Source organism: Balaenoptera ricei, chromosome 3, assembly GCF_028023285.1.
Source record: "Balaenoptera ricei isolate mBalRic1 chromosome 3, mBalRic1.hap2, whole genome shotgun sequence".
Lineage (NCBI taxonomy): Eukaryota > Metazoa > Chordata > Mammalia > Artiodactyla > Balaenopteridae > Balaenoptera > Balaenoptera ricei.
In genome coordinates, this window is record NC_082641.1 from 114,100,901 (window position 1) to 114,120,042 (window position 19,142).

The 19,142-nt window shown below is 42.3% G+C and overlaps 1 protein-coding gene across 1 annotated transcript in view; it reads left to right on the top strand.

Annotated features, from left to right (window-relative positions):
- LOC132362515 (F-box/LRR-repeat protein 21) overlaps positions 1 to 16,022 on the top strand; it is a 116,271-nt gene extending 100,249 nt beyond the window's left edge. Inside the window, exon 13 of the mRNA XM_059917139.1 lies at positions 15,958 to 16,022. Within this exon, the coding sequence (XP_059773122.1) occupies positions 15,958 to 15,971 (14 nt within the window). The 3' untranslated portion in view covers positions 15,972 to 16,022. The remainder of the gene's footprint in view (positions 1 to 15,957) is intronic.
- Positions 16,023 to 19,142: the final 3,120 nt, after the last annotated feature.

Sequence of the window (19,142 nt, forward strand, 5' to 3'; positions counted from 1 at the left end):
ACTTGCAAATTCTAGAAAGTGTTTTTACAAGGACGTTATGAAATCCCTCTTCTTCTCCTTCCTGCATTTGGAATGTGATCCCAATAGCTGGAGTTTCAGCAGCCATTTTGGACTGAGGCAGCTTCAAAATGGAAAATACATATAGTGGAACAACAAGGTAGAACAAGGCTGGGTTTCTGACACCATGGAGGGTCTTAATCCTAGGTGGAGAACCTCCAGATTATTGTGGAAAGTAGTAAAAAGGAGTAATGTGAATAAAATTTTCAATACAACTCAATGATTTATCAATAAAGAAAGCTCTATATAATACCACTTGAGGAAAGAAATGTATCTTGCAGTTTGAAGTGTAGAAAGTGTGTCCACTGTGTCAGTTTGCTGATCACGTTGTTTACCTTTCCCGTATTTCTACTGGCTTTTTGTCTGCTGCTTCTTTCAGTTACTGAAATTGGTGTGCAATAATTTCCACTACGATTGCACTTCTGTTTCTCTTAGTGTTTGAAGCTTGATTTGTGTGCTAATATTTTGAGGCTATTTTATTAGAGGCCTACAGTTTTAGAATACTTATATTGTTCTCTGAATTAAACTATTTTTAAAAGTGTTTCTCTTTACGTCTGGTAATGCATTCTATTTTGCAGTCTACTTTATCTTTAGATATTAATATAGCAAAACCAAATCTATTTAGTGACTTCCATATTATCTTTTTCAATCCTTTCAATCTTTCTGTATCCGTCTGTTTTAGATATAGCTCTTGTAAATGGCATCTATTTGGGTTTGTAGTTTTAATTGTCTTGTAATCTTGGTCTCTTAATTAGGACATGTAAAACTGTTTTAACCACCCTGAAGAAGCAAGATAGACCCCTACCCAAGTTTTGGTTTGGATGTTGAGACAATGACAACATGCATACACACCAAGAGGGTATGAAAAAATTTATTACTTACGTAACTGAGGCTGTCTGGGAGAACAGGTGAGACCTCTCGAGCAGGCCTGAAATGGCTTGAGAGCAAGGAAAGGAGACTGTAGTTAGGAGACTGGGTTGGGATTGGGATGCCTTCAAACAAAAGGGTTTGTGTGGCTTGAATCTCCCACTGGTGCCTTAGGAGGAAGTACCCATATTTTTCTTACCAGATGTAGAACAGAAGGGAAGAGGGAAGGCAGAGACTGAAGAACTGTCAGCAAACATCCCCAAACGGAGGCAGACTTTTTACTGCCTAGACCAATTCACTTAATGTAAAAACTGATACATTTTCAATTAAATCTACCACCTTACTCAGTGTGTTCTATTTTCCTTGCCTAGTCTATATTGTTTCTTCCCATTCTTGACCTCCTTTTGACTAATTATTTCTATATGGCATTTACCCCTCCATAAACTTGAAAGTTTTATATGATTTGTAGTCATTCTTTTAATACTTATTCTAGAGATTACAGCATGCATTATCAAAATCCAGTTTTAATTGGTGTTTTTGTTGCTTTCTGGACGCTCCAGTGGTTTTATTTAATACTTTAACTCTCTGCTATTGTTTGTATTTTAATATTTTATCTTATAAACACACAATACGTCATTATTATTATATGCAGTTGAACGTCACTTAGATTTATTCACATATTTTCCATTTTCATTTTTCTTTGTTTCTTTCCGCATCTCCAGACTCCCGTCTGGGATCATTTTCCTTCTACCTGAAAGAGCCTTTTTAATATTTCTTTTAGTGCCAAGTAGTTGGAGAAAAACTTACCTCATTTATTCTTTGTCTGAACTTTATGTCACAATTTCTGAAGAATGTTTTCCGTGGGTATAAAATTCTAGGTTACCATTGTATTTTTCAGCCCTCTGGAGATATCATTCCAGTGTCTTTTGACTCCCATTATTTCTCTTTAGAAGTCAGCTTTAAGTCCAGTAGGGACTCCATTGAAGGTCATCTGATTTTATTTGTTTTTGTCTTTGGTTTTCAACAGGTTTATTATGATGTATCTATGTGTGGATTTTCCTTTTTTTTTTAACATCTTTATTGGAGTATAACTGCTTTACAATGTTATATTAGTTTCTGCTGTATAACAAAGTGAATCAGCTATACGTATACATATATCCCCAAATCCCCACCCTCTTGCGTCACCCTCCCACCCTCCCTATCCCACACCTCTCGGTGGTCACAAAGCACTGAGCTAATCTCCCTGTGAGATGCAGCTGCTTCCCACTATCTATCTATTTATTATCTATCTATTTTATATTTGGTAGTATATATATGTCAATGCTACTCTCTCATTTTGTCGCAGCTTACCCTTCCCCCTCCCCGTGTCCTCAAGTCCATTCTCTACGTCTGCGTCTTTATTCCTGTCCTGCCCCTAGGTTTGTCAGAACCTTTTTTTTCTTTTTTCTTTTTTTTTAGATTCCATATATATGTGTTAGCATACAGTATTTGTTTTTCTCTTTCTGACTTACTTCACTCTGTATGACAGACTCCAGGTCCATCCACCTCACTACAAATAACTCAATTTCGTTTCTTTTTATGGCTGAGTAATATTCCATTGTATATATGTGCCACATCTTCTTTATCCATTCATCTGTCGATGGACACTTAGGTTGCTTCCATGTCCTGGCTATTGTAAACAGAGCTGCAATGAACATTGTGGTACATGACTCTTTTTGAATTGTGGTTTTCCCAGGGTATATGCCCAGTAGTGGGATTGCTGGGTCATATGGTAGTTCTATTTTTAGTTTTTAAATGAACCTCCATAGTGGCTGTATCAATTTATATTCCCACCAACAGTGCAAGAGAGTTCCCTTTTCTCCACACCCTCTCCAGCATTTATTGTTTGTAGATTTTTTGATGATGGCCATTCTGACTGGTGTGAGGTGATACCTCATTGTAGTTTTGATTTGCATTTCTCTAATGATTAGTGATGTTGAGCATCCTTTCATGTGTTTGTTGGCAATCTGTATATCTTCTTTGGAGAAATGTCTATTTAGGTCTTCTGCCCATTTTTGGATAGGGTTGTTTGTTTTTTTGACATTGAGCTGCATGAGCTGCTTGTGTATTTTGGAGATTAATCCTTTGTCATTTGCTTCATTTGCAAATATTTTCTCCCATTCTGAGGGTTGTCTTTTTGTCTTTTTTATGGTTTCCTTTGCTGTGCAAAAAACCTTTTAAGTTTCATTAGGTCCCATTTGTTTAGTTTTGTTTTTATTTCCCTTTCTCTAGGAGGTGGGTCAAAAAGGATCTTGCTGTGATTTATGTCATGGAGTGTTCTGCCTATGTTTTCCTCTAAGAGTTTTACTCTGTCTGACCTTACATTTAGGTCTTTAATCCATTTTGAGTTTATTTTTGTGTATGGTGTTAGGGAATGTTCTAATTTCATTCTTTTACATGTAACTGTTCGGTTTTCCCAGCACCACTTGTTAAAGAGGCTGTCTTTTCTCCATTGTATATTCTTGCCTCCTTTATCAACGATAAGGTGACGATATGTGCGTGGGTTTGTCTCTGGGCTTTCTATCCTGTTCCATTGATCTGTATTTCTCTTTTTGTGCCAGTACCGTACTGACTTGATTACTGTAGCTCTGTAGTATAGTCTGAAGTCAGGGAGCCTGATTCCTCCAGCTCCGTTTTTCTTTCTCAAAATTGCTTTGGCTATTCGGGGTCTTTTGTGTTTCCATACAACTTCTGAAATTTTTTGTTCAAGTTCTGTGAAAAATGCCATTGGTAGTTTAATAGGGTTTGCATTGAATCTGTAGATTGCTTTGGGTAGTATAGTCATTTTCACAATGTTGATTCTTCCAATCCAAGAATATGGTATATCTCTCCATCTGTTGGTATCATCTTTAATTTCTTTCATCAGAGTCTTATAGTTTTCTGCACACAGGTCTTTTGTCTCCTTAGGTAGGTTTCTTCCTAGGTATTTTAGTCTTTTTGTTGCAGTGGTAAATGGGACTGTTTCCTTAATTTGTCTTTTGTATTTTTCATCATTAGTGTATAGGAATGCAAGAGACTTCTGTGCATTAATTTTGTATCCTGCTACTTTACCAAATTCATTGAGTAGCTCTAGTAGTTTTCTGGTAGCATCTTTAGGATTCTCTATGTATAGTATCATGTCATCTGCATACAGTGACAGTTTTACTTCTTTTCCGATTTGGATTCCTTTTATTTCTTTTTCTTCTCTGATTGCTGTGACTAAAACTTCCAAACTCTGTTGAATACTAGTGGTGAGAGTGGACATCCTTGTCTTGTTTCTGATCTTGAGGAAATGGTTTCAGTTTTTCACCATTGAGAACGATGTTGGCTGTGGGTTTGTCATATATGGCCTTTATTATGTTGAGGTAAGTTCCCTCTATGCCTACTTTCTGGAGGTTTTTTTTTTATCATAAACAGGTGTTGAATCTTGTCAAAAGCTTTTTCTGCATCTATTGAGATTATAATATGGTTTTTATCCTTCAATTTGTTAATATGGTGTATCACATTGATTGATTTGCATATATTGAAGAATCCTTGCATTCTTGGAATAAACCCCACTTGAGCATGGTGTATGTTCCTTTTAATGTGCTGTTGGGTTCTGTTTGCTAGGATTTTGTTGAGGATCTTTGCATCTATGTTCATCAGTGATATTGGCCTGTAGTTTTCTTTTTTTGTGACATGTTTGTCTGGTTTTGGTATCAAGGTGATGGTGGCCTCATCGAATGAGTTTGGGAGTGTTCCTCCCTCTGCTATATTTTGGAAGATTTTGAGAAGGATAGGTGTTAGCTCTTGTCTAAATGTTTGATAGAATTCTCCTGTGAATCCATCTGGTCCTGGGCTTTTGTTTGTTGGAAGATTGTAATCACAGTTTCAATTTCAGTGCTTGTGATTGGTCTGTTTATATTTTCTGCCTCTTCCTGGTTCACTCTCGGAAGGTTGTGCTTTTCTAAGAATTTTTCCATTTCTTCCAGGTTGTCCATTTTATTGGCATATAGTTGCTTTTAGGATTCCCTCATGAATCTTTATATTTCTGCAGTGTCAGTTGTTACTTCTCCTTTTTCATTTCTAATTCTGTTGATTTGAATCTTTTCCCTTTTTTTCTTGATGTGTCTGGCTAGTGGTTTATCAATTTTGTTTATCTTCTCAAAGAACCAGCTTTTAGTTTTATTGATCTTTGCTATTGTTTCCTTCATTTCTTTTTCATTTATTTCTGATCTGATCTTTATGGTTTCTTTCCTTCTGCTAACTTTGAGGTTTTTTTGTTCTTCTTTCTCTAATTGCTTTAGGTGTAAGGTTAGGTTGTTTATTTGAGATGTTTCTTGTTTCTTAATGTAGCATTGTATTGCTATAAAGTTCCCTCTTAGAACTGCTTTTGCTTCATCCCATAGGTTTTGGGTCGTTGTGTTTTCATTGTCATTTGTTTCTAGGTATTATTTTATTTTCTTTTTGGTTTCTTCAGTGATCTCTTGGTTATTTAGTAGCATATTGTTTAGCCTCCACGTGTTTGAATTTTTTACAGTTTTTTTCCTGTAATTGATATCTAGTCTCATAGCATTGTAGTCAGGAAAGATACATGATACGATTTCAATTTTCTTAAATTTACCAAGGTTTGATTTGTGACCCAAGATATGATCTACCCTGGAGAATGTTCCATGAGCAGTTGAGAAGAAAATGTATTCTGTTGGTTTTGGATGGAATGTCCTATAAATATCAATTGAGTCCATCTTGTTTAATGTATCATTTAAAGCTTGTGTTTCCTTATTTATTTTCATTTTGGATGATCTGTCCATTGGTGAAAGTGGAGTGTTAAAGTCCCTTACTATGATTGTGTTACTGTCGGTTTCCCCTTTTATGGCTGTTAGCATTTGCCTTATGTATTGAGGTGCTCCTATGTTGGGTGCATAAATGTTAAAATTGTTATATCTTCTTCTTGGATTGATCCCTTGATCATTATGTAGTGTCCTTCTTTGTCTCTTGTAATAACCTTTATTTTAAAGTCTATTTTGTCTGATATGAGAATTGCTACTCCAGCTTTCTTTTGATTTCCATTTGCATGGAATATCTTTTTCCATTCCCTCAGTTTCAGTCTGTATGTGTCCCTAGGTCTGAAGTGGGTCTCTTGTAGACAGCATATATATGGGTCTTGTTGCTGTATCCATTCAGCCAGTCTGTGTCTTTTGGTTGGAACATTTAATCCATTTACATTTAAGGTAATTATCTATATGTATGTTCCTATGACCATTTTCTTAATTGTTTTGGGTTTGTTTTTGTAAGATTTTTCCTTCTCTTTTGTTTCCTGCCTAGAGAAGTTCCTTTAGCATTTGTTGTAAAGCTGGTTTTGTAGCGCTGAATTCTCTTAACTTTTGCTTATCTGTAAAGGTTTTAATTTCTCTGTCAAATCTGAATGAGATCCTTGCTGGGTAGAGTAATCTTGGTTGTACGTTTTTCCCTTTCATTACTTTAAATATGTCCTGCCACTCCCTTCTGGCTTGCAGAGTTTCTGCTGAAAGATCAGCTGTTAACCTTATGGGGATTCCCTTGTATGTTATTTGTTGCTTTTCCCTTGCTGCTTTTAATATTTTTTCTTTGTATTTAATTTTTGATAGTTTGATTAATATGTGTCTTGGCATGTTTCTCCTTGGATTTATCCTGTATGGGACTCTCTCCACTTCCTGGACTTGATTGACTATTTCCTTTCCCATGTTAGGGAAGTTTTTGACTATAATCTCTTCAAATATTTTCTCGGACCCTTTCTTTTTCTCTTCTTCTTCTAGGACCCCTTTAATCTGAATGTTGGTGCATTTAATGTTGTCCCAGAAGTCTCTGAGACCGTACTCAGTTCTTTTCATTCTTTTTTCTTTATTCTGCTCTGCAGTAGTTATTTTCACTATTTTATCTTCCAGGTCACTTATCCGTTCTTCTGCCTCAGTTATTCTGCTATTGATTCCTTCTAGAGAATTTTTAATTTCATTTATTGTGTTATTCATCATTGTTTGCTCTTTAGTTCTTCTAGGTCCTTGTTAAACGTTTCTTGTATTTTCTCCATTCTATTTCCAAGATTTTGGATCATGTTTACTATCATTACTCTGAATTCTTTTTCAGGTAGACTGCCTATTTCCTCTTCATTTGTTTGGTCCGGTTGTTTTTTACCTTGCTCTTTCATCTGCTGCGTATTTCTCTGTCTTCTTATTTTGTTTAACTTACTGTGTTTGGGGTCTTCTTTTCTCAGGCTGCATGTTCATAGTTCCTGTTGTTTTTGGTGTCTGCCCCCAGTGGGTGAGGTTAGTTCAGTGGCTTGTGTAGGCTTCCTGGTGGAGGGACTGGTGCCTGTGTTCTGGTGGGTGGAGCTGGATCTTGTCTTTCTTATGGGCAGAACCGAATCCAGTGGTGTGTTTTGGGGTGTCTGTGAACTTAGTATGATTTTAGGCAGCCTCTCTGCTAATGGGTGGTGTTGTGTTCCTCCTGTCTTGCTAGTTGTTTGGCATGGGGTGTCCAGCACTGGAGCTTGCTGGTTGTTGGGTGGAGCTGGGTCTTAAATATGTCCTGGGTCTTAGTGTTGAGACGGAGATCTCTGGAAGAGCTCTTGCCGATTGATATTACATGGGGCTGGGATGTCTCTGGTGGTCCAGTGTCCTGAACTCGGCTCTCCCACCTTAGAGGCTCAGGCCTGACACCTGCCTGGAGCACCAAGACCCTGTCAGCCAGATAGCTCAGAAGAAAAGGGAGAAAAAAGAAAGAAAGACTAATAAACTTTTAAAAATTATTAAAATTTAAAAAGTAATAATAATTTTAAAAAAAGAAGAGAGCAACCAAACCAATAAACAAATCCACCAATGATAACAAGCGTTAAAAACGATACTAAGATAAACATAAAAATCAGAAACAAATCAGTCACAGACAGCAAACCCCAAGTCTACAGTTGCTCCCAAAGTCCACCACCACAATTTTGGGACGATTTGTTGTCTATTCAGGTATTCCACAGATGCAGGGGACATCAAGTTGATTGTGGGGATTTAAACCACTGCTCCTGAGGCTGCACAGAGAGATTTCCCTTTCTCTTCTTTGTTCTCACTGCTCCTGGGGTTCAGATTTGGTTTTGGCCCCACCCCTGTGTGTAGGTCGCCCTCAGGCCTCTGTTCCCACCCAGACAGGACAGGGCTAAAGCAGCGGCTGATTAGGAGGCTCTTGCTCATTCAGGCCAGGGGGAGGAAGGGGTACGGTAGTTATAATTGAAATGCGGGGCGAGCCTGCGGTGGCAGAGGCCAGCGTGACGTTGCAACAGCTTGAGGCTCACCATGTCTGTGTGTTCTCCTGGGGAACTTGTCCCTGGATCACGGGACCCTGACAGTGGTGAGCTGCACAGGCTTCTGGGAGGGTAGGTATAGATACTGACCTGTGCTTGCACACAGGATTCTTGGTGGCTGCAGCAGCAGCGTTAGCGTTTCATGCCCGTCTCTGGGGTCCGTGCTGATAGCCGTGGCTTGCGCCCGTCTCTGGAGCTCATTTAGGCGGTGCTCTGCTTTCTGTGGGCAGATGGGGGAGGAATCCCTTCTCCTCGCACACCCTGAAACAATAGTCTCTTGTCTCTTAGGCAGCTCCAGACCTTTTCCCGGACTCCCTCCCGGCTAGCTGTAGCACACTAGCCCCCTTCAGGCTGTGTTCACGCAGCCAACCCCAGTCCTCTCCCTGGGATCCGACCTCCAAAGCCCGAGCCTCAGCTCCCAGCCCCCGCCCGCCCTGGCGGGTGAGCAGACAAGCTCTCGGGCTGGTGAGTGCTGGTTGGCACCGATCCTCTGTGCGGGAATCTCTCTGCTTTGCCCTCTGCACCCCTGTTGCTGTGCTGTCCTCTGTGGCTCTGAAGCTTCCCCCCCGCCCAACCCCATCTCCGCCAGTGAAGGGGCTTCCTAGTGTGTGGAAACCTTTCCTCCTTCACAGCTCCCTCCCACTGGTGCAGGTCCCATCCCTATTCTTTTGTCTCTGTTTTTTCTTTTTTCTTTTGCCCTACCCAGGTACATGGGGATTTTCTTGCCTTTTGGGAGGTCTAAGGTCTTCTGCCAACCTTCAGTAGGTCTTCTGTAGTAGCTGTTCCACATGTAGATGTAGTTTTGATGTATTTGTGGGGAGGAAGGTGATCTCCAGGTCTTACTCCTCCACCATCTTGAAGGTCCCCCCCATGTGTGGATTTTCTTTCATTCCTGTTTTGGGTTCCTAGAGCTTCTAGAATCTGTGGCTTGATATCTTTTATCAGTTTTAGAAAACTCTTAGCCATGGTCTCAAAATATTGCTTCTGATCCATTCTCTCTGTAATCTTCTTTGGAGACTGCAATTTTTCTTATATAAGACTTGCATCTCATTGTCTATATTTATTGTCTTTACTCTTCCTCTTACACTCTCTTCTGTATTATTTATTTATTGTTCATGCTTCAGTCTGAAAATTTTCCTTTTTCTAACCAACACTTCTCAAATTTTAATGTCTTTAAAATGACCCGGAGATCTTTTAAAAATATGGATTCTGATTAACTAGGTCTGTAGTGGGGGCTTAGATTCCACACATCTAAAAAAGCTCCCAGACATTAAAAGGATAATAAGTAAAAACTAAGGAAGTATAAATAAAGGATGAGTTTTAGTCAGTAGGAATGTATCATCATGCTGGTTATGAGCAGAACCCAGATTCACATTCGGGTCTATCTGATTCTAGAGCCCATGTTCTTTCCATCATGCTATATAACTTCATTAGATCTGCATTAATCAAACTAATTACTAAATGGAAAAAAGTAGGAACATATCAATATTGGTTCATTAATTTTCGTAAATGTACCATGTTAATGTGATATGTTAATAATTGGGTGTGGGTTATATGCAAACTCTGTACTACCATTGCAACTTTTCTGAAATCTAAAACCATTCTAAGATAAAAGTCTACAGGCATAGCTCATTTTATTGTACTTCACTTTGTTATGCTTTGCAGATATTGCATTTTTTACAAATTGAAGTTTTGTGGCATTGTCAGATGATGGTTAGAATTTTTTTTAATAATAAAGTATTTTTAAACTAAGGTATATACATTACATTTTTAGATATAATGCTATTGCATACTCAGTAGACAACAGTATAGTATAAACATAACTTCTATATGCCCTGGGGAACCAAACAATTTGTGTTACTTGCTCGCTTTATTGTGGTGGTCTGGAACTGAACCTGCAATATCTCCAAGGTGTGCCTATATTTAAAAAAAAAACTCCTAGGTTATGTCAGTGCTGCTGGTCTACAAATCACAATTTAAGTACAGTATTCTAACCTGTCTTACCAATATTCTTTTCAGTTATATCTAATCTACTGTTAAACCCACTCATTAAGTTATTGATTTCAGTTATTGTATGTTTAATTTCCAAAACTTAAATTTGGTTCTTTTTCAGAATAATTTTTAGTTATCTGACAAAAATTCTCAAGCTTGTCTTTTAGCTATTTAAATATACATAGAAGAGTTACCTTAAAGTTTGTGTGGTAACTCTAATGTCTAAAGCCTTTTCAGGTCTGTTTCTTCTCTTTATTGTTTTTCTCTCATGTTGTCTTTGAGTGGCTCTGGTTGTTTTTAATCTTGTGTTGGACGTTGTATTTACAAAATTTTTTTGTAGAAATAGAGTACTAAGATGAGGTTATAATTCCAGAGAGGAATTATGTTTTCTTTTGCTAGATCCCTAAGCATCCCAGCAAGCCAGGATGAGCTCAGAAAAGCTCAGTCCAAGAATGAGATGCACTATAGTCCCTGCAAAAGCTTACCTACTTCTCTTTCCCTCTACTCTTGGGGTGCAGCTTTTCAGTGTCCCAGCCCAGAGCAAGGGAAATCACTTCTGTCCTCCTCCAGTTGGCAGGCCCTGGATTCCACTGCTTGATCCCCTAAGCTGTGAAAAGTCTTTTCAGACTCTGAGTGTAAGCAGTGGGTTGGATTAGTTCCACCAGAGGGCACTGAGAGAAAGGCCCTTCCCTCATTTAAAATGATTTCTCTAATTTTAGCAATATACTCCTCTTCCAAGTCCTCATAATGTGGAAGTCCCTTTATTCAACCCAAGTACCAGTGACTTCAAACAGGAAATTTAAGAACACCATGGGTTTCATTCTACATCCTTTTTCCTCCTTATCCCAAAAAGTCACAAATTCAGATTGACGAATAAACTTGGAAATGATGTGTGCTGTCAAGGCAGAAATTTAAGTTCAGCTTTGTGGTTCTCAAATGTTAGTGGACATCAGAATTCTTGATAAGGTTGTTGACCGTGCGTATGTCTGCGTTCTATCCCCAGAGGGTTCTGAGTCAAAGTGTTTTCCACACACTCTCTGGAGTTGTTTTGATGCAGGTGGTCCCTGGGCCACACCTTGTAAGACCCTTTTGTGATTGTGGACTGAGCAAAGGAACCCTGAACTGGATGTGATCAGAGTGAGTTCTTTGGCCACTGGCCCACTCTGAGAGCTTGGGCCACTCACTGTATCTCTCTGTTTCCAAATTAATTAATCAAAAGATGGGTTCCTGACTCACGCCCACTTCCCCAAATGCTCTGTGAAGGAAGGTACGAGGTCAACATGTGCTCCCTATAATCAGTCCAAGAACAGAAATACTTACTCTTTCAGCCTGCTTATCTGCTAGGCATGTTCTAAGCTGAGATCCTCTGGGATTCCTTCTTGTGCATTAACATCACTTAGGACTATTTACAGTAATATTCATTATGGCCAGGTGTGGCTTTAAGCTTTCATGTCTCTCACTGTTACTAAGAAGACCTGTATTGTCCCAACACTGTGGCTCCTGAGAAGCAGATGGCTGAGGACAGCACCTTGGGACCTGTTTGCTTGTACTTGGTTTGGAGTCGTGTGACTGCCTCAGGCTGCGCAGGCAGAGAGGACAGTCAGCTCTAGGTGGCGTTATTGGAAGAGGGACCTTTGTTGACAAGGTTTTGGCTTCTGACCTGGGCCCATTTTGAATTGTCTGTGATCTGGTGTGGGCAAGCGGTCTCATCCTGCTGACAGACAGTTAAAGGTCAGACAAATTGTTGTCAATTCGAGATGGCAGATAGACATTAAGAAATAAGACCCTGTTATTTCTCCTATTCTCTGTTCTAAACATGATTTATCAAGAGAGTCATCTGTAAAAGAAAGCATCTGTCTTAGTTTTTAAATTTTTTTTACAAAGCAGCTCTTTGGAGGTAAAATATAAGAGAGAGACGGGCATAACAAAGATCAAAGTCGTCTGCTCAGCACTGCTGGTTGTGGAGGTTGAGAAGCTGGTGTATGACTAGGTTAGTGGGTATCAGTTGAGAGAATACACGTATTTATCAAGCACCTACTGAGTGCCAGGCCCTGTCCTGGGAGCTAAGGATAAAGAGGTGAATCTAAAGCAGTTCCTCCTCTCGTGGAGCTGATATGCCAGGGGAAGAGCCATAGTCCCAGCAGTGTGATTAGTTGCTTAATGTCTCTCCAAACTGCAGTATGTGCTATGAAGGAAAAAAACACGGTTCTGTTACAGCAGATAACAAGGGAGCCTGGCCTAGACTGAGGGTCAGGGCGGGCTTCTGTGAGGAAGTAATGCCTGAGCCAAGATCTGGAAGAAGGGCCGGGGATGGGAGGGGGCTGGCGCTGGGGCAACACCAGGGGAAGAGAAGGGAGGGCGCCTGGGCGCAGGGCGTAGCATGTGCCATGACCCCACACGAAGATGCCCAGTGTGTCCCGGAGGAGGAAGAGGGACGCACAGGTGAGAGGAGCCCACGGTGGAGGCGGTGGGGAGGAGTGGAGAAGCCTTTATAGACCACGTGAGAGACTTTGGGTTGTCTTAAACCGCTGGAAGGTTTAAGCAGAGTAGAGCCGTGATGGGGTTTGTGTTTTGAGAAGAGAACCCTGGCTCAGTGAGGACTCTGGTTAGGAGGATGGCCAACAAGGACCCAGGAAGGATGGCCAACAAGGACCCAGGAAGGATGGCCAACAAGGACCCAGGAAGGGCAGGTAGGAGGACGTTGCAGTGTTAGCAGCCGGGCCTTAGCTGGCAGCGGAGCTGGAGAGAAGTGGGCAGATTTCAGAGACGTTGAAGAGGGAATACAGGCAGCAAGGTGACAGTAACACTTGTCTTTCCTGTGCTGTGCTCACCTGCAGCCTCTCTGTCACAGGCCAGCAGGAGGTATCTGAATGGATATCGATAGTCCTGTCGGCCTCTCTGATGAGCCCAACACAGAATCTAGAATGGTCCGTTCCCAGCCAGGGTTTCCGAAGCGACTGCAGGGCAGATATTTCCATTGCACACAGCTCAGGTGTGTGGGGAAGCTGACAGCTGAGCACGGGCCCTCTGCACGTGGCACCGTGGGGTAGCGAGGGGTGGCTGGTGCGTAGCTCCCTCCTCAGTGAGTAGAGAGAAGCCTGTCTCCCATCCTGTCTGTGGGCCACAGCTCTCCTCCTCTCTCCCCGTGTCAGCTAGCTCAATTAAACGTACTTCTCCATCTCCGTCTGTTCCGTCCCTTCTCATAGGAAGTGATTTTGATTAGACAAAACATGGAGGCTACCTGAGCTCCGAAAGGCTTAAGTCACCCTAGTACATTTTCTTAGTCACGCTGTGGGTCTCCACCCCTCTCATTCTCCTTATTTTATGCTTCCTCTCTCTTCATCATATTTTTATACTGCTTTTTCTCTGGATTTCCCATCCATGCTGAGAACAAATGACATGCTAACGTGTTCAGTTGGTAGCATGTGTGGTAGCTTTGAAAGAAAGTGTCAGAATGTGTAACAGAAGTTATAGGGCAGTGGAAAGTATCCATGGCAATGTTACCCTGTTTAGCAAACAAGTTAAGAAAATTTATGCTGAGATAAAGCATAATTTAGAGATACGCTTTGGCTGGTCCAAATTGAAAACTGGTATTTTCCACCGGTTGACTGCAAAGCAAAAATAATATTCATACACTTTGTGCCTTGAACTTTATAGCAACAGTGAGACAGGATTTCTCAGACTGTGGATAATTATGAAAGTGTCACGTGACTTTGGGGTGTATCCATGACTCATAACACCATCAAATTTCATTTAGGACAAGTACACACCTTTTTCCCTGCAGTAAGATGACCTGTGGTCATCCCTAATTCACCAAATATTGTTTTTCTTGCGAATTCTGCAAATATGTTAAGATAGAAACCTTTCTATGAAATCCAAAAATGCTTACTTAACACAATCAGTATTTATAAGAAGTAAGTGCGTGGCCATCACTCACCAGTGGTGCATCCCCAGTGCTACTCACTGGAGTCTTCAGGGTTCCAGCCACAGGTGTCTTTGTATGCCTCGGTGCCTTTGGAATTACCTGGAGTGGATGTCTCTTGTCTCAACTTGGCCCAAGTGAAAAGATTAAAAGCAATAGCGTGATGCAGTTTTCTGGAGGAAGGTCTGGTTTTCGTGTTGGCTTTGAAACTGACGTCAATTCAGTTTTCTTACACATACAGTATGTCAAAACAAATTAGGTCCTGACATATGGGTTCTCCGGGATTTGAACCATACTTGTCCGCCTAGGAACTGTGTACTGCAAAGGAACTATGAAAAAAATCTAAGAGGACCTAAGTGTGGGAGCTTCCTAAGAGGTAGAAATCTAGAGCAACCATCTTCCAATGTCAAGGGCAGTAAGTGACCAGTCGGTAAAGATTTGTGTCATCACGGAAACAAATAACATGCTGCCCTTGCTAGTTGTCGATAATTCATTGTTGGGAGGACTTTTTCCTGGTAGCTGGAGTTAGACATATCCTGGGTAGTGGTATATATAATTTTATAATGCTGTATAAACATAAAAATAGCCCATTATCCAATTACCCAAAGAGCTATCGCTAACATTTTATATTTTTGAATGTTCTTACAGTGTGTGTGTGTCCTTTTGTGATTCAAACTACTTTTTTTCATCCAGCAATATATTATAAATACTACACTGTGCTGATGAAAACAACATGGAAATCTGCTTATTTAGGATGTCACATGTCACTGAGCATAAATGCTTAGTACATAGTAAGTATTCAGTAAATATTTGAGGCAATAAAATGACAAGGGCAGCATGGTCTAGCTTCGGCGTGAATCGTAATAGGCATGTGCAAGTCTCTCTATATAAAACAAGTTGATAACATCTACTCTGTTTTTGGTGATCCTTGTAATTACCGCAACCAGAAAAGATTTTCCGATTTATGGCATTTTTGTCATTCTTCGTCTGTCCTTCAGTCTGCCAGGCTGAACCCAGGCTACTCAGGTGGCACAAGGCAGGTGCTGGGTCTGTGGCTGCCTTTCCAACCCCAGGGTCTTCCCGTGAAAACACAAATGGTGAGGCCTCGGCCCCCAGGTGCTCAGTGCAGGGAGAGAGGCGCGTTCAGCCACCACCCATCCTGAAACCCCACCGTGCACCCAAGGGGCACTTGGTACGGTCCTTCTTCTTCTGCCCACCTACCCCATCTCTCCCCTGAAACCACAGATAGCTGCCCAACTGAGGATGGTGTTTGCAGTTATTCAGAACACGTAACCTAACTTGGGATAAGCAGAGTTAAACCACCTTATTCTATGTCAGAAAATCTGACTGAGTCATTGTTTGAGTGAAGTCATTTTCCAATCCGTTTATCCACCAGACCTCCCATGTTGAACACTGTAGCTTTACCTCTTCATTTTCCAAGTTACAGAAAAAAGTAGAAAATCTGGACTACAGCTCTGTGATGCTCCAGTCAGTAACTTGAAAGGGAGGAATAAAAGCAAGGGAGCCAGAGGCCACATGAAGCGGAACATCACCTATTGCATCTCAGAAGCACAGGCATTTGTCTTCAGAAGGACATGTTGCAACCCTAGAAAATCACGTCTGAAAAATTATTCCAAACAGGGTTCAAAACATAGACTTCAGATGAAACAGACTCAGAGGAGTAAACACCAACAAAACAGAGGATTTCAAAAATCTTTGAAATGTACACAGCCGAAGAGTTGTTTTCTGTACTAGGTGGGGTTTCAGGTTTAGCTCACATTTATCACTTCCCTCTCAGGCAAAAGTTTCTGAGGCTGCAGGGCCATGGAAGGCTACTGTGAAAAGGCCCTAGAACATCTCCACCAGCCAGCAAGAGGAGACAGAGCCCAAGACACACTGACAGAGAAAGTACCGTAAAACCTTCGTGCGGTGGCCCAACTCCCCTCCTGCCCGGAAACGCCTGCATACCCCACTGTCTGACTCACCCAAGAGCAGACAATAAGCAGTCACATTTGTTGATTAAAAGTCAACCTATCTAGAATATAAATAGTCCTTTCAAGTAGCTACATTACTCTATCTGTGAAACATGTAGGAAGTCTGCTCTGTGTCATTTTTCCATTAAAATGCAGTCTTAACAGAATTCCAGCTACCCAATAACATCTGCTCCAAATTTTCTTATGATTTATATGACCATGTGGCCAACTCCGTGAATAAATATAGATTTTGAGAGGGACCTTGTTCTAAATACAAGTAAAAGTAGAAAGATAGGTATTTAATGACATCATCAGATTTGTTTTAGATCTTAGAACATCATATTGTCAACCAGATGTCCATATATCCATATTTATTATTTCATGTCAGTGAAACATAAGAGTGCTTCAGATGTATATGTTCTTTGTAATTAATTCTGAATATTTTACACAAATTATTTCCATAACAGCTGCAGGCAAGAGAAAGAGCAGATTCTATGAACTCTGCTCTGTGGCTGGTGAAACTCAGTGGTCATGCAGCAATTCAAGAACAGGTCACATCCCATTCTTCTGACTCTCAGATTACTTTTTGGTTGATAGTTTCAACTCAAGATTATACAAAAAAAATTTTTTTTTAAATAAAAGTAAGAAGGAAATACATGGCCATATTTGATTGAGGGTAGAGGGGAGTGACAATGCCATTCAAATGTCAGGAAGTTCCTATGTCAGGGTGGCCTTCTACTTTGGCGGGGAGTTTTGTTTTGGCTCACTCTGGCCGCTGTGTGGGGAGCGGACCGAACTTTTGGGATGCAAGGGTGGAAGCGGGGAGGCTGTGCCACCCTTATTCCAGGTGAGAGACTGTAATCACTTGGACTTGGGTGCCTGGTGCTCACGGTGCAGATGGAGAGCAGGAGGTCAGCTCAGGAGAGATGGAGAAGGCACATCAGAGGGCTTGCTGCTTCTTACAGAGGGTGAGGGAGCACATGGGGAGAAGCTGGCCCTTGGGTCCCTGAGTGGATGGTCCCACCACTCATCACAGGAAGAGGCCAGGGCTCAGGTCAGGAGTTTCAGTCTTAAACTGGCACGCTGGTGAGACTTCAGATGGAGGTGGCAGCTAGGAAAGCAGGCGGGGTGCTGGGCCTCAGCCCCGCGCACACCGAGTCAGCTCTGCCGTTGTCAAGGTGGTAGGTGAGTGTCCGTGTAAACATTTTTTGGAGAAAGTAGACTGTGACCACAAGAAAACAAACATTGAAAAACACTGCTTTAAGTAATGGGGAGTCAGTGGAGGGTTTTAATCAGGGAAATGAGTTGAATGGATGTGTAGTTGAGTCCACCTGGGAGCAGCAGAGAGGAGCTGGAAGGTTTCATTCCCCACCGGCCCCTCACCAGCTGTTTGGACTTGGGCTAATTAGGTCAACCCTCTGAGCCCAGGTTCTCTGACAGCCAAGTGGAGATTGGACTGCTTCCCTTGGAGGGTTGTTATGAGAGTCGGAATGAACATGTCTAGGATAGTACACACTTAACACGTGTTGGGTCGCTTCTCCGCGACTGAGCACATCTCCACGCGGTTCAGCAAGGGGGCGGCAGGAGGGTAGTTCCAGCAGCGTCCCCAGGAGGGGCAGGTGAGTCCTGGCCTGTGGGAGGAGAGCAGAGCCCAGGCTCTGGGTTGCGGACAGGGGTCAGGGCAGTGCTGATGAGTGGGGCTGGGGGCTCTGATGCAAGGTGGTGTCGCGGGATTTGGGCGAAAAGGGGAACATCGGGGGTTTGGTCAGGTGGCGGGACCGCCCGGCAGCCCTGTGTGTAAACAGGCCCTGTGTCCCCGCAGCCCCCAGCACTAGCCAGCAGAGCTGTCTCCCCTTCCTTTCCTCTAGGGCCCTCTCTTCCCCTTTCCATCTCTGCTGCTGCTCGCGGCCACGGCTGAGCTCACAGCCTCTTCCTTCCTCTTCCTGCCTCCTGGCTCCCTGGCTCCCAGGCCCCTCTGCTCGTCTCTCCGCTTTTCCCACAGCACTAGCCCTTGAGCACACTCCCTTTCTTTTCCTACCTCAGAACTTGGTTTCCAGTCCTTTACAGTCAGCGTGCTAGTCGCGAGCTCTTTCCTACCAAACAAGGGATTGCTTTCTTTCTCTCTGGCTCTCTCCGGGGCTGGAGCCCTGCTGATTTCTCCTCCCATTCCAGCTGCTGCCCTTGCCAAGCCTCATCTTGCGGGAGGTGTCCTGAGTGACAGCAGGAAGAAAGGGTCGTGGTTGGCTATCCAAAGGCCACATGAGACAGCATGACCCGGGCAGTGGCCCTCCGGCACTTGGTGCGAACAGGGATGCCTTTCTTTGGTGGGAAGCCCTATGCCCCTTTCCAGGACCCGGCTCCTTTGGAAGTCAGACTATAACCAGGCTAGTGTCTGGGGCATGTGGATTCAGAGCAGGGGGGTGGAGCTGGTCCCCAAGGTTCTTCCTTTGGGTCAGGGTGAGGCCTCTGCAAGAGCCCTGCCCCACTGCACCACGTGGGGAGAGCTGTGGGGAGGACAGATGCCCTTTGAACCTCCAAATCCAGGCCTCTCTTGCTGAACACATGTCCTTTTTTGTCCTCCTCTCCCTCTCCTTCTGGGCTTCTGTTGCTGAGCAATGCCTCTTTAAGTTGGTTAACTCACCATTTAAGCGACACTTTGCTGTCAGCCTAGGAGCTCATCTGTGTGGGAGAGACATTTACCCATGTTCTAGGGACCGGTGTCTGAACAGGCATCTATCTGTAGGCATTTTCCTAGGCTTCCTCTTTACAAATCACGTGCAGATCTCCACTTCCGAAAGGTATGTCCTGTGATGTGTCCAACAAAGTCTGAGTTGACTCGGAATATACAAAGAATTTTTTAAAGTCAACTTTGAGGCATAATTTGACTTAAAATACACCCATTTTAAGTATACAGTTTGATGAGTTTTGGCAAATCTATACATTCATGTAGCTACCACCACAATCAAGATACAGAACATTCCCATCACCCTAAATAGTTCCCTTGTGCCTC